Source organism: Triturus cristatus, chromosome 1_2, assembly GCF_964204655.1.
Source record: "Triturus cristatus chromosome 1_2, aTriCri1.1, whole genome shotgun sequence".
Lineage (NCBI taxonomy): Eukaryota > Metazoa > Chordata > Amphibia > Caudata > Salamandridae > Triturus > Triturus cristatus.
In genome coordinates this window covers 62,243,339-62,259,368 of record NC_140580.1, presented here as the reverse complement: position 1 = coordinate 62,259,368, position 16,030 = coordinate 62,243,339, and the positions used below count along the sequence as shown (strand labels likewise).

General features: G+C 42.2%; 1 gene segment (V, D, J or C); it reads right to left on the bottom strand.

Moving 5' to 3' along the window:
• The window catches only part of LOC146866789 (T cell receptor delta constant-like), a 52,194-nt gene that overhangs the window by 18,464 nt on the left and 17,700 nt on the right, over nt 1-16,030 (bottom strand). Inside the window, 2 exon segments of the C gene segment in view lie at nt 5,793-5,861; nt 10,090-10,368. Of these exon segments, the coding sequence occupies nt 5,793-5,861; nt 10,090-10,368 (348 nt within the window).

Below are 16,030 nucleotides of genomic sequence, written 5' to 3'. Positions count from 1 at the left end.
AGCTAAAGATTAATGGAAGAAGACATGGGTAAATAGGTGTCTAAATACAGTGATTTAATATCTGACGTCATCAGCAGAGGATTGCAGTGTGGCGGGCGCATCGTAATTGGTATTGCGGGACCACCGCACCTATTGTGGGCGGTCCCTTTTGCCAATGCGATGGCGGGCGGACAAATCAACCCCTATGTTAGGAACTGAAGCCCTTTTGTATTTTTGCTCATGCACAGTCTGTTGTAATTTCTCATTGGGAATTTAAGCACTGTGGTTTTTCATTCACACACATGTGGTCAAGGCCACGGCTGGCCGAAACGAGTCATGTTTGGAAGTAACACGTTTGCATCCACGCAAGACTGAGTGAGCATTTTCTTCTTTGTGTTGGATTTCTTGGTATATATGTATATATATGTCACGTTAAATACTATACAAGAATGAAAATGTAAAAAAAATACATAACTGTTAAAAAATATTATCAACATAAAAAAGGCACAATATTTAAAAAAAAATAACAACAATTAGAAATAAACAACACTAGCAAACGTGTTAGAATCCAAAGCAGTCAGATTAAGGGCATCATTAGGATGGTGGGCGGACAAAGTCCGCCCGCCACCCTGACGGAAAATGGGACCGCCCGCCATATGTGCGGCAGTCCCGTGGGGGGAGATTAGGATGCGCCCGCCACACTGACGGGTGCATCAGGCATTTTTAACATTGCGGCGGGCGCTGCTTTCAGCAATGGTAAAAATGCATGTTGTGCATTTGCATGCACAAAGTGGCAGGCACCGCGCGGTGCCTGCTGCATTGTGCATGCAAATGCAGGGGGGTATCATAGGTACCCCTCATGTGCACCCCCCACCATTCAAAAAATGATGTCCTGTTTACAAGGCCTTTCCATGGCGGTGATGCCGCCATGGAAATGCTGGAGGAAATTGCTTTGGTGGCCATTTGCGGCCCCCCAGGGGGTGGGGGGCTGCCCCTGAGGGTACCTATGGTACCCCCCTACATTGCCGCGCACAAGGTGGCACGTTGTCCATGGCACAGTGCAACATGCCATTTCGGCATTGCGAAGGGTGATGCTTACAGCAGCACCCTCCGCAATGTTAGGTATACAGGATGCGACCACCAGGGTGGCGGTCACATCCTAATCAGTGGGGTGGGACTGCCGCACCGCTGGCGGTCGGTCCCAGCACCGCTGGGGTGGCTGGCGGACAGAAGTCTGCCCGCCATCCTAATGGGGCCCATAGTATTTGACTCTATGGTAGATGTAACTTCAGTGACTAGAAGTGAAAACCTGTGGCAAGAAGTAAGATGTTTTGATTTGTATTTTTATTGTAAATATTTGTTTTCCCTCAGACATTATTTTTGGTATTCAGTACATCGAAGAGTGCGATTATCTTTTCCTTTATTTTATGAGTAAACATATTGTTGAAGTTATTTCATGCAAATGTCTTATGTTAAGCTTTGTTTATGACTTTTGTCATTTGAGTCACCTGGACATTATCAAATCTTCTATTGGATTGAGTAGCTCAAACAAAGCTTATTCTTGAAGCCACTACAGCACCATGATTCTAGTGCACCCAGATGGCTTGATAAAGCTTGTTCTACCACTAAGAGGTGCCTTCAAATTGCCTTGTCAAATAAGCCAAAGAATAGAGAGAAGATGGCTCTTTGTAGAACTTATTACAATTATACATAAAAAAATAGAATGTTTGAAATTAAAAGAAGCATATAGGAGTCATTGATGGTCGTCTATTTATGAAAAGAATCCCAATCATTCTACTGAACGTCGGTTATTGCCATCAAAGTGAATAGTGGCTCTATGGTCATTCTGGGTGCATATATTACTGCTGAGCAATGGCTATGTCATTTTAACAATATCTACTGTTCCAAAACCAAATGGCCTAATGTTGTCTCATTAACTCTTAACTGAAACCCTAGTTTGACTTGTTTCACCTTTGATCATCATGAGATTGCCTTAGCCCTGTACAATAGCCCATCTTGTAGTTCATAGTCTGGATGGTGTGCTATAAATCTAATATTAATCTATGGGCACCTATACATACTAATGTGTTTAAGAAAATGCATGTAAATATGAGTTGCCCTGTTCTTGGGCAGTGTCTATAATTGTTCTAGTCTTTAATAATGGCAACAGACAGGATCCTCATTGTTACAGAACCATATCATTGCTGGATTCTAAGGTTAAAGTAATTGGTTGAGTTGTACATTGAAGAATCTTAGATTGGGCTACTGATGACAGAATCTTATGCTAAACAGTATGGTTTCTGTGAAGGTCTGGCTACAGTGGAGCAATGTATAAGGCTTCACATTAATTTAGCTGCCCTTTCTACCTGGGCATCATGAACTTACGTACTGCTTTCAATTTTGTAAATCAGTCTAAATTGTGACATTATCATAGAAAAACTGGTATGGATACCTCCTTAGTCTCCTTTCCCTTCCTCCTAACTCCGTACATTATTTATCTCATGATGAATTTGGGTTGATTTATGCTGAAGACCTTATAAAGCATGTTTGATTAGTACTGTGGGTTTCTAATTGGAATAATCTTAGTGCAATCTTAAACTGACATATTATTGTTGATTGCATGAAATGTGATAATGGCCTTAAGATCCCTTGGTTGTCATATATTACATCTGCTGTGGAAGATTTAGAAAGGTCTTCTTCATTTCTGAATCCCCTTTCTGTTAGTAAATTGGATAACGTCTGGGTTAAAAATACTTTTTGGTTTGGGATGCATTTCTCAAGAGAGAACACTGAAACTAAAAAGCCCATTGGATGGAACTATGTAAGTTTTACAACTACCCTTGGCTTAGGATCTTATCTCCTAATAGATTTTGGAGTTGAATGAGAGATCTTTCTTGACAAGATTTAGACTTGGCACCAAACGCAGTCTACTATCTTTGCCTCTGGGTCAATATAGTAATAATTCAATATGCCTTGTCCTTATAATGAATTTTTAGATCAGACACTGTTGCAATTTACCTTTTTCTGCAAATTTAAATACTTTTATAATAAAAATATTTTTAATTCCAATGCTCAAAACACTAACATGCAGTAGATGTAGATCGGCCTTGTATTTTCTACAAATGTTATCCTATGATGATCTCTGTTTTGCTGTAGAATTATGTAGTATCTTGGTTATTATGCTTTACATGTCATCCACGGCTCCACCAGTGGAACACTCTTGAGATGATGTAACATAGAGGGGCCGATTCCGATCCGGGTCGGTAAGCACTCCGACCGAGTCGGATCCGGAGTGTTTTCCGACCGAGCCGGACCCCTACAGTCCCACCGAGCGAATACAATGCGCACGTATGCTGTCGGACTCGGTTCGATCGGACTCCCATAGAAGTCAATGGGAGCCAGTTGTACGACGCGTACATGAGCTCCCATTGACTGAATGGGTACATCTCAAACAAGTGCGCCCCCTACAGTGGGTACACGTCGGTGCCATCCGCACCGTACATGCCTGTGTTGGGGAGACCCATAGGTCTCCCCATGTGTGCGAGTTGTATGGCTGTGGGTGTCGGGGGGTCCGACGCGGACCCCCGAAGTCCAACTCCAGGAGCTTTCACTAGCCGGACACTCCGGGTCGCACAGGCTGTCCGACGTGTGCATCGTACTGGCTCGGTCGTGAATTGCATCCATTGCACGCCACGGTTAGCTTACGACCGAGACGTACGGAGCGGTTTGGACCCGGAAACGACTCGGTCGGTGAATTTCATGTGGTTCGCATCATACTGGCTCGCTCATACAGCTATACGAGTCGGCCGGAAAACACGCGTACAGCTCGTAGTTTTTCCAGACGGATCGCGTTCGGTGCCCTTCCGACCTGGATCGGAATCGGCCCCTGAATGTTGGTGTATGAAATACACAGTTGGAGAAGGGCTGAATGCCTTGCTGGCTGCTCCTGGCGGGGCTGAATTAATGCTGTATTACTGATCTTGTGACTAACATGAATAAATCCTCCTGAATCTCATCTACCTGTGTGGAGTGATCACTACAATTTTATGGCGACGAGGATGGGATTAAAACCCCGGCGAGACACCTCGTATTGAGGTACAGACATTGTGCACTGTAACAATAAACAATTTATACAGCAAGAAACCCATGGACTGATAGATTATCTCTAAAATCAAAAAATAGATTCTTTACCCTACATATGGTGTCGTGAGGCTTCCTGTTGCATTGCTAGAGTACACAATGCTTTTCCCTCTACCGAGGATGTCTATACTCTAAATTTGCAGTTACCTCACACTGTGCACAATATCACTTCCTCCACACAGGGGTAGGGTTTCTGTTTACATTTTACTCTTCATATGGTGTCTAAGGTTTTTACCTTCACACAGTGCACAATCTTTACCTCAACACGAGGTGTCTCGCAGGGGTTTTAATCCCGTCACTACAGTGCATAGGGGTTTTAGTCCCGTCTTTACAGTGTACATTGTTCTTACCTCTACACGAACTCCCAAGGGTTTTTGTCCTGCTACTCTAGTGCACAACGTTGACCTCTTCACAAGGTATTTGTCTCCTTTGTTTCAGTGCACACCTATCTAGGTTCACACATTGCGTGGTTTCTGTCTCGCATCTACAATACACAAACTCTTGACCTCTGCGGAGGTATGTTTGTTGGGTTTCCCCTTCATCTTGTGCATAAAATTGTACCTCCATTCGATGTGCGTCCTTGCACGGACATGACATTACACGTCATTACATTATTTATACCTTCACTACAGTGCATGTTCTTACCTTACTTAAGGTGTCTAGTGTGGGTTGTTTGTTTTATTCTACAGTGCACAATAGTTTGATTTTCTCTTGTTGTTACCTATGCACGTTCATACTGTTACCCACATGGGTGTATAGTTTTTGTTCTTCTCCAGTAACTTTAGTGCATTGGTTCAAGTTAGACTGTTTTTTTTTGTCTTTTCTTGCTCAACACTGTAGCCCAGTACTTTTCTATTTTATTTTAACTCATGTGTTTATTACATTATGGAGAAGAATGATTTTTATAATGTATTTCTCTTCTTCTCTTCTTCTCTGTCATCTTCTATTCTCCTGATGTGGATTGCATTCTTGCATATTTACCTGGCCAGTTGGTGTACAGAGAGTACTCATTGATGGTTTCTCTTTCTTTTCTTTATTTCTTTTTCTCATTTATAGAAGGAAAGGAGGATGGGGTTATGTTTATCTGTTTCTTTTATATTTTTGGGTGCTTTCTTTCTCTCTACCTCTGTTTTGTTTCTCTCTAGTCCTCTCTTCTCTATTTTGTTCTTCTAGCTTCTACATCTGATTCTATTTTCCTTTTTTCTATTTTCTTTCTGGAAGAAAGGAGGATATGTAGTATCTTGGTTATTATGCTTTACATGTTATCCACTGCTCCACCAGTGGAACACCCTTGAGATGATGTAACATAGAATGTTGGTGTATGAATTACACAGTTGGAGAAGGTCTGAGCGCCTTGCTGGCTGCTCCTGGTGGGGCTGAATTACTGCTGTATTACTGATCATGTAACTAACATGAATAAATCCTCCTGAACCTCATCTACCTGCGTGGAGTGATCACTACAATTTGTTTTTAAAATCTCCTGTGCGTCACAGTAATTGTGTTTTGTTTTAAGTAATTATGACTTTTATGATTATATATTTATCATCAAATAAAGTTTTTTGATGATGAAGATGCTAGAGAAAGTGGAGGATTGCATTGGGTGTGCCAGGACTTGCATTGTGCATTGGACCCATATTTAACCTCTTGTCTGTATTATCAAATGCGTTACCCACCAGTCAGCTCGGGTGAAGTCTCACATTCGTCTGCTGTCTTTGGAGCAGGTGCGACGGGTGAAGAGTGATCTGAAAGAAAAGGAATCAAGTTCAGATTAAAGGTATAGATCAGGCTCATTCTATACATGGCAGCAAGACCGCAGGACACAAGTGAATCAAATCACGCCCAGGCATTCCATAACGCATTTTGTTCAAGCAATGTAAGAGTACTGCTTGAGTAACTTTCAAATCCTCACCTGCTCTGCTCGGTGTGAAGAGACCTTGGAATTCATCGCTATACCGCACTATATACAAATGTCAATAACCAATCAAAAGCTTGCCAGGGAATCAAACACTGCTCAGCTCCTTTTTGTTCAGAGTGGTAATGCCCTGAGAGTTGCCTTGCCCTTCTTTAGCCAATTTTATTCTAAAATTTGTTTTAGACTTGCAGAGTCAGTGTGTGTTAAGTTTCAATACAGAGGTAATTAGAAGCATGAGTACTTCCTAAACACAGGATGTGTCCATTGCAAAGATTCCAAAGTCAGTACTCAGCAACTGTGGATACATATACATCACTGCAACAGCTGCCTTAACCTCCTTATCTATTCTAAAATGTAGATTGATTGTGTCATGGTTAGGTAAAGGCAGACATTCTGCTCTGAAACTAGCCCTCTTACCTGAAGCGACAGAACGGCCAGTCTGGCACTTAAAGAAGCACAGCACAGTAAGCCCTTGCAGGAAAGCTGCCTAGCAGACGTCATTCTCCCAGCTTGGCTGAATGTGGCCAGTGTGTCTGTGTGCTTAGTATCACAAGCACATATATGTATGCTAAGGAGAGATGATACAATAGAAGGAAGGCCCTACATGAAGCCCTTTTCACATCCTCTGTCCTCAACCTTAATCCTCAGTGACTAAGGGCCTAATTACGACTTGGAGCAGGGCTGCCATGCAGCCACCATGCTCCAAGTCCGCCAAAGCCGTACTGACACCACCCGCCAGATTACAACTTTTTTGTGTCTGGCAGGAGGTTCTTTCGCTGTCTCTATGAAAAAGGCACCGCAATGGGAGCGTCAAAGGCAGTTCCTGCACGACATAGACTGGTGCAGTACATGCCATGCAGGGAGCTGGGGTGGGTGCACACAGGGGGGCACACCATGTGCCCTCATGCATGCACCTCATGGCTCTTAGGCAACATGGGGCCCTGTAGGGTCTCCTTTGTTTCCTCTCTGCCACACTTTTCATGGCAGGCTCGCCATCTTTGATCCCTGGCGGTTGCGGCAGTCCCATGGAGGTCCGACCGCCCTACTTATAATAGAGTGGTCAGGCTGCCGGTGCGGTAGTTAGGCCCTAAATCTGAACAGAAGACACCCTACCTGGTACTCCAGTGGAAGAATTCCTCTCAGAGCCAGTGCTCGTCAATAAATTGTTATCCCCTCTAATTTCAACTATGCATGACGGGGCCACCAGCAAAGACTCTTGAATCAGTAGACAGGGAGTCTGAGGAGTGATGCGTATAAGTAGGCCAGCGAGCCTGTGCATGTGCAAAAAAATAGCTGGGTCTCTAAATCCCCAGGGCTGCTGTTACATAAATAGTGTGGGGCAAATTTACAATTTTTTCATGCAATGCATTGTGACAGCCAAAACTGCTGCGCTGCGATGTGTGAAAAGGAGAGAGTAGGACAAAGATATGGTGCTGCTGCTCTCTTAAGAGTACTTTCTGACTACTTAGTGCCACACTCACCTCTGCACCATGGTACAAAGGAATGTGTGTGAGTCTAGCATAGGTTTTGCACTGGAAGGGTGTCCTTACAGTGCAAAATACTATAACAAAACCTTCAACCTTTTACCATTTGTAGATGTGCTGCACAATATAGTACACATGCAAAGTGCAAAAGGTTTGGAGAAAAGAATACATTTCTCCTTCTCTGTCCTTGCCTCGAGGAGGCACAATTTTGTGAGGCAAAGCAAAGTCTTCACATGTCTTGATGGTAGCATGGAAACAATCCATGCACCACCCATCACCCATTGATGCCCCCTTGATTCAGAGTAATGCCAATCAGTGCAAAATGTTCCTTTGTGTTACTTTTAAGCAACTTAAATAACAAATCAACACTTAGATGCCTATTACTATCACGGGCGGATCGCCACTGCCGGCCCGGCGGTGGCGATCCGCCCGCCAAATGTCACCGGATCACCCCCCACCATATTAGTATGGCAAGGAGCACTGCAGCGGACGGAAAGACCGTCCGCCAGGCGGAAAAGGGACACAATATGGTGGCGGCGCCTTGCAGGCACCGCCATCCATATTATGATGTGTGCCTTTTCATGGCGGAGACTCCACCATGGAAAGGCATGCGAAGATGGCCATTGGGGGCACGTTGCGGGCCCCCGAGGGGTAGTAGGTGGGTGAGTGGTTGCACTGGGGGGTACCTTTGGCATACACAAGGTGGCAGGCACCACGAGGTGCCTGTCACGTTGTGCATGCCAAAGCACAGCATGCTTATATTGCATTGTGGCGGGTCCTGCTTACAGCACCGCCCGCCACAATGTAATATGTGCAGATGCGACCGCCAGGGTGGCGGTCGCATCCTAATTGCCACAGCGGGACCGCCGCAACTCTGGCGGACGGTCCTGTGTGCCATTATGGTGTCCGCCCGACATCGTAATGGACCCCTTAGTGATGGGTTACTTTACTTCTGGTGACTTTGCACCAGTGCAAGGATTTTTTAATGTGGCCCATGCAGTTTTATGCAATTACACCTGTTACTTGTGGGACTATTTCAGAAATAGCAATGTGTAGTTTGCTGTTTCGTCTGTAGATATACAGGTTTTCTGACTGGAGTTCACTGTTTCTTCTTACATTAATTGGGAAATCAATTCTACAAATGTTCACATACTTTTCAAAAGGTTTGCACTACCTCTATGTGAAAAGTATTTCTTCTCGTAAAACAAAGGTGAGCTTGAGCCCAGGCCTCTACTGAAGGTGGATGATGGCCGGCAGAGTTGGACTGGGACACAAAATAGGCCTGGGTACTAAAACAAAAGTGGCCTACATTAGCAAATCAGACAGCTAAAAACGTTGTCCACATTTACAAATCAGGGCAGTATTGAACTTATAAAGGCATGCAATATAGGCGTTTTGCAAGATATAGGAGTCCTCTTGAATTTGTGTTTAGTGCAGGCAATGTTTGTGGAATTATCCAGGAAATCAACAGTAAAAGCTGAACCACCAGACCATTAAACGGGACTCAAACAGCCAAAAAACAGGCCTCCCCACTGACCTGTTAGATCAACCCTTCTGGCTCTTCCAGATCGCCCTATAAGCCTGTCCAATTTGTGTGGCCATGATGAGACAGAAAAGTCGCCTGTGTCATAGCAGTTACATAATAACACTCTTATATCACAGTAGTAATTATAGCAAATTTGTGAAGTCATGAATGTTATGTTATGTTACGTTATGCTTCGATGTACAGTGTGAATATCATTCAGGAGGGAATCCTGGAACCTGAAGAAGGACGTTGTGATATCCTAGCTGGGGCCTATATAATAAGAGCTAGGTTTTCAGCTTTTTGCAGAAATCACCGACTGGGCTGGCAGCTGTGAGGTGCGGGGGAAGGTTGTTCCAGGCTTTGGAGTCAGGTACGAGAGTGTGTACTCACTGGCTCTTTGACAGCAGGGGATGTGAGCGAGCAAGAGGCTGGAAGAGCAGAGAATTCGGGTAGGGGTGTGGAAACTGATACGGCTGTTGAGGTATGCAGGACCTTGATTGTGCAAGTTTTTGAATGTATGTGTGGGGAGCCTGCACTTGTGGACTGGGAGCCAGTGAAAGTCTTTGAGATGTGTTTGTGGGATGGGGGTTTGAGCAAGAGCCTGGCTTCTGCGTTTTGGATAACTTGGAATCTCTTGGTGAGATGTGCTGATATGCTGACGTAGAGTGCCTTCCCACAGTCCAGCCTACTGGTGATCAGGGTCCAGGGCCGGACTGGCCATAGCGGGCACCGGGGGTTTCCCCGGTGGGCCGCGAGGCTGGGGGCTGGTTATGGGCCCCCTGGGAGCCGTTTTTGTTACTGGGAGCCGGCAATATCGGCCCCCTGTAACAAAATCGGCTGGCCGAGCAGTTTGCCAGGGCCGGTTTCTGTTCCCAGTCCGGCCCTGTCAGGGCGTTGTTAGCTGTACTATATGTGTTGAGCAGGAACTATATGAAGGAAATTGTATTGGCTTCAGTGTTTATTTGCCAATAGATATAACACAATACTATTCATTCTGGTATTAAGGCTATTTTGAAGGTGGAGGCTACAGACAGAATAAAGTACTCTACCTTCTGGTGTTGCCATGGCTTCTTGATCCACCACCACGGCCCCCTCATGACGCACGGTACACCGTACGTACTCTGTGACTGGGAATTCATCTACGTAAACAGCGCTGTACTTGCCACTGCTGGTCATGATGGGGGCTGCAGGCTCAAGCCCAGTGCTTCTGCCGCTGGTGGAATTCATGACAATCTGGGCTTGTTTAGGGTAGAAGTCCTTCACCAGGCAGGCGGCTGCCTCATCCGACCTCAGCACGAAGACAGAGGGCTGCAAATTTACTTGGTGCCCTTTGCAAAAGAAAACAAACACAAAGAAATGAACCCTTATTAACATGGCTTGCATAACTACCTTCTACAAAGGCACCTTCCAGAGTAGAAGACTGGAATATAGTTCATTGCTCTATATATCATTCATTGCATTTGAATGACTGTTTATTAGTAACATATGGCCGATATGTGTTTCTTCTGTGCTTCTTGAAGCCTGCTCTACTTTAATGAGCCCATTGTATTTTATTAAACCACAGAAGAATCTCAAGTTCTATATTTGTGCTACAATTCTGGGAGCTGCGTGGCTTGTTGTGTCAAAAATTCCTTGGGAACTGGTCCGCCCTGTGCTCATATTGTGTCTTCTGTCTGACCTGGTATCTTTCCTCTAAAGTGGACTTGAGTCATTGGTTCACAGGTGGGTGTTCTACACGTTCTGTGATTCTGTAAAATAGTTCTGTATTCTGTTATTCTGGGATGCAGAGGTTGGGGGGTCACCCAAAGTGTACCTCCACCCCTATCTGACAGTTCCCACTGCCCTCTGACCTGTCTGTGGGGTGACTGCTGGTTGGACACAGCTTGTGATATATATGATAGGAGAGAGAAGCCTGTAGGGCATAGTGAGAAACTTCAAATCTCGGGTCATTCTCTCTCATCTGGGTTTGAGTGCAACCTGCCAAGTTTCCCAGGGCCATGAGTGATGTGCTGATCCTGTCCAGGTTTTTCCTTGAGTTTTTGAACTTTTAGTCTTGTTTATTCCAATATAAAACCTCACTATAAGTCCCAGAATTCAAGTAAAAAAACCTGGACTGCAGCAGCACATCATGCACGAACCTGGAAAATATTACAGCTATATCACTGCGTTATTTTTTCTAGAAATGGTGAGGCTATTTGTCTTTTTCTGCTCCCGAGCAGGAGCCGACCCTGATCCCATGTCTTCCTCCCAAGAAAGTATGCTTTCCCACAACAGCTTGTTCTTCATAGTATGGCATTGGGCTCGTAATGTACATTGATCAAAGCCTACCTAGAACTAGCACACCTTAAACCCTGAACAGGCGGGCCCCCTTCAGTCCTGTCTATCCAAATGTATGACATTACAACACAAACATTTACAACGCATGCCTTTACAACGCAGTTTTTACATCGCAACATCCTTTACAATGCATGTTTTTACAACGCATGCCATCACAACCCATTTTTAGAAACTACATTTACAATGCATTTTATTACACCGCATACCATTACAACGCATACCATTACAACGCATATTACTTTTAGGGCCACACTAGGGTAAGTTTTGTATAGTGTAGGGGTAAAAATTACTATTCCCATTCCAATGAGTGCAACAGTAGGGTAAGTGTTGGATAGTGTAGGTGTAAAAATTACTATTCCTACTCCAGTGAGTGCAACAGTAGGGTAAGTGTTGCATAGTGTAGGGGTATAAATTACAATTCCCATTCCAGTGAGTGCAACAGTAGGGTAAGTGTTTGATAGTGTAGGGGTAAAAATTACTATTTCCCATTACTTACCTTATAATACGTTGTAATGGCATGCGTTGTAGTGACATGCGTTGTAGTGACATGCATTGTAGTATAATGTGATGTAATGGCTGCGTTGTAATGGCATGCGATGTAAAGGATGTTGCTTTGTAATGACTGTGTTGTAAAGGTAGTGCGTTGTAATGACTGCGTTGTAAAGGTTGTTTCCCGTCTATCCCTATGAGCAGTGCCAGGAATACCTATTCAGCAACAGGAGTTTGGAAATGGGCCATATGGGATGTGTGGACCTAATAAACATCTCAAGACTACACTCTCCATTACACCTCTCTATTTCTGTTTGAATCAATTGGACAGCTACCTAAATCTGAAAGGTGACAGCTCGGTTTTTCAAAGGTATCAGAGCTTTGCATATATAACAGCACCCTTAAGCCAGTACGAACCTTTCCCTTTGCCTTAAATGACCTGTCTGCACTTTCACTGAAGGGGAAACAGAATGTATGCAAGACCCTATGTCTCAGTGACATACAAGCCAGGATAAGGTCTAGAACTACAGGATCATCCCAAGAGTGGCACCCAGTGATGGTAGAGAAATCACAGAAAGGAACCTGTATGTAGTTCTTTTCGCCTTTACGCTCCTGTGTGTAGTTCTTGTTGAATTTGAGCTCCCATTGAATCTGTATATCAGCTCTGTGGTAAAATATGTAAATTTCCCATTGTGTCTACATAGAATATCTTCTCACTCATTGAAGCAACTGAAAAAGTTGACAAGACCTGGTTATGCAACAACTTTACTATTAAAACATAATTAACAAGGAGCTACCCAAGAAAGCATCAACACAACACAGAGACTACAAAACCGCACAAATAGAATGTGCTGCTCAATTAATGACTACATAGGCAGCTCATTAATCTATTAATGGGTTCCAGGTGGATGCAAGGATGAATTTTAAAGACCTTGGCAATGTGCAGAAAGCCTATTGGTATACACATCAATGTACCTAACAAAGCTGACACTCCATTATGTGCCAATGAGGAACCTGTGATCAAGGACTGCTCACTTAATTAACAATTGAAACCTGCAGGCATTTGAAGCATGAATGCAAGCCTCTGTGAATCAGGGGTGCCATAGTTGTTAAATGAGCTTATCATCACTGTGCCAAGTGATATAGGGGACAACAAAGATGTCAAATTCACTACATTGACTTCACCCAGTGCTTAGCAGACTTTTAAGAACCACAACTCAATTTTTAAAACAACAAGGTTTTACAACCCACCTAGTTTTAATGGACATGAAGCGGGTGATTTTTAATGTAACTAAAGCATCGTGAGGTAGCACACTATCAATTTCAGGTAGCACATTTTCTATTGAAATGGACTCTAAATTTGCTCAGACAATACTGCTAAAACTTTTTGCACTGAAATGATAGTGTGTGGAAATAGGGTTTCAGTGAATATTTATAATTTGTGCATCAAGTAAAGTGTCTTGCTTTGTTTTGATCCTAATAAATTCTCTGTTTCCATCACACTTCAGAATTACAAAACAATGTGCCTAATTTGTGCTTTCTTAGCTGCTGAATGTGAACAGTTCATTTACAAGCATTTACATTTTGTTGTGTGTTGCGAAAAATAACATACTACAGTCTTTCCTTTCCACTCACTGTACCTCAGAAAGAATGTTACATAATGCACTTTAATTTTCTTCCTCTGACTACAAAGTGAGAGGAGCTTGTATAAACCAATCCTATGTTAAAAAAATAAGCAGTAATTTGTCGAAGGACAAAGCCTGGGATTGAACTTCTGTCTTTGAAGCGTAGCAAACGTGACAAGATAAATAAATAAAGGCATCTCTAAGTATTGCTTGGACTTTTGCGACCCACCAAAAATTGACCCACAGTTTGGGTAACAGTGGCTTAACCACTACATTAGAAGGCAATTACATTGTGGGGTTAAGAATAGCAAATATATATTTAACGTGATGATGTAGGGGCAGGTGTTATACTAGATGTGGTATTTTTGTGGATGGATGTTGTCGACTTTGATAAAGAGACGCACAAGAATTAGATGCATAGAAACTGTAAATTATGACAGAGAAGGAATAAATGCATGTGAGGGTGGGCCTGAAGACTGGACTTTTAAGCTTACTTTTGAATGTTGTCAACAGGGGCTGTAACTTAAGAATGATGGTCATTTGCTCTGGCCCAAATAGAAGGGACTGTAAATCACCACCCTCATGCTTCACTCCTGCCTCAGTCACACTTTTGCCTTACAACCTACTGCTGGGTAGAAACCAAATGGCACACATGGTGCTCTAAAACTACAAACTACATGCATTTAAAAATTACCATGAAAAGTGAAATTCTTACTAGATCAAGGATGCAAACCAACGTGAAGATTAACAATAAGAAGAAGATCAGAAAACAAGTGGAAAAAGAAGATGCAAACACTCACTGGTATTATAAAATCAAATACCAAAATAAGAAAGAATTAATGAAACACATATCAGAAATTGTATGCAAAATGTGTGAACAGATTGCATAAAGATGGGGTCTGAAGAAAGAGTGTTTGGATCTTCCCTCTCTCCAGAATTAATGTTTATAAATTGTCTAATCCATCATTCATTAAAATGTTATTTTGTTGTCTTTTAATGAAGTGTTTATCCTTCACATGGAGGGAGACTGTGATTAAAAGTCATTTCATATTTTAAGTGCCACTGAGGAATCATTGGGCAGAATATCCAGATTGACTAGTCTGCTAGTCAATTAAGAAAATTGTGAATACAGTATGTGTGTAAAATGTGAAATCCTGTGAAGTGCAGTTACAACAATCCCAGGTATTATTAAAGGGTAATTTATGCTTTAACGTCTCTTGTGAATGTATGCCGAGACTGAGCTTGAGTAACTACTGCTCTGCCTCAAGTATGATAGACCTCTATATTAAACCCCCTTCAACATTAGAGTTGCCTTGCCCATATAGTTAACCTTTTTCTAAATAATCACACCTACTTATAGATTCAGACTAAACAAGTACAGTTAACAAAAACCCACGATTTGATCTTATTATTGGACACCTCTGTTACGATCTCTGCAGGAGCTATTAATGTACATAGATATTCAAATACTCTGACATTCTGCTACACTAGCTATGATACCCGTATTCTGCTCATTCTCTTGATTATTGTACTGTTGCTTCAGTCCTTAATCATGACTTCTAAGAATATTGTTTAAATTATTATTTTCATTTAGTTTTCTGAGTCATTTTCAATTTCATATTATCCATTTCAATACATATGCTGTTGTGAACGTGTAGAATGCTTATGTGTATTTATTTTTAACATATTTCGTTTTCTTTCTCCCTGTTCACTTCTTAAAAAGATCAATTAGAAACTGAAAAGCGATCAGTAAAAACCATGACCATATCTTACCTCAGTTAGAAGGTAATGCAAATGAATTGAGATATTCAAGAAAACATGATGGGTAGGTTAGGATGTACCTACAATATAGGTGGCATAGATGACTGTATTAACATATATTTGTTACCAAAATATGCGATAAAATACAATACAATTGCACTACTCATGCCAAAATATTTTACGGAACACAAAATGAAAGAAGAGCTGGATTTTTCTTGTGGAATTCAATTTTTAGTCTGTTGCCAAGGTGTGACTTTTAACATATTTAAGAATATGAAGCTTGAGTACTAGAAGACAGGGCAAAGGATCTAAACAGTTCAAACTTCGCAAACTAATCAGTTATCTAAATATTCACCAATTATAGAGTTTCCACACATTTTTCAACAATAGTGCTTTCATTTATTTTAATTATTATCCAGAAAGTACATCTTAAATTAAAAGTCTTTTGTTTTAAAATTAAGATATATCTGTATTCACTTAAAAATATGTTTCTATTATATTCAATAAGAAAGCATGAAACTATTTCTACCCGAAAATATGAAGTATAGAAACTTCTGCAATAGTTTGGTTTTGTAAAAGACATTTAAATGTTCAATGCTTGCTCTTTGTAATCAGAAAGCTACCCTAAACTTACTTGGCTCTACTGAGAGAGCAGTTCCAGGTCCAAAGATAAGTGTGGAGTCTGTGCCGCCTAACACAGTGATATTTCCCTCTACTAAAATGGCTTCACATTCCTCATCACTGTTCAATGATACACACAGGCTCTTATACTTATTGT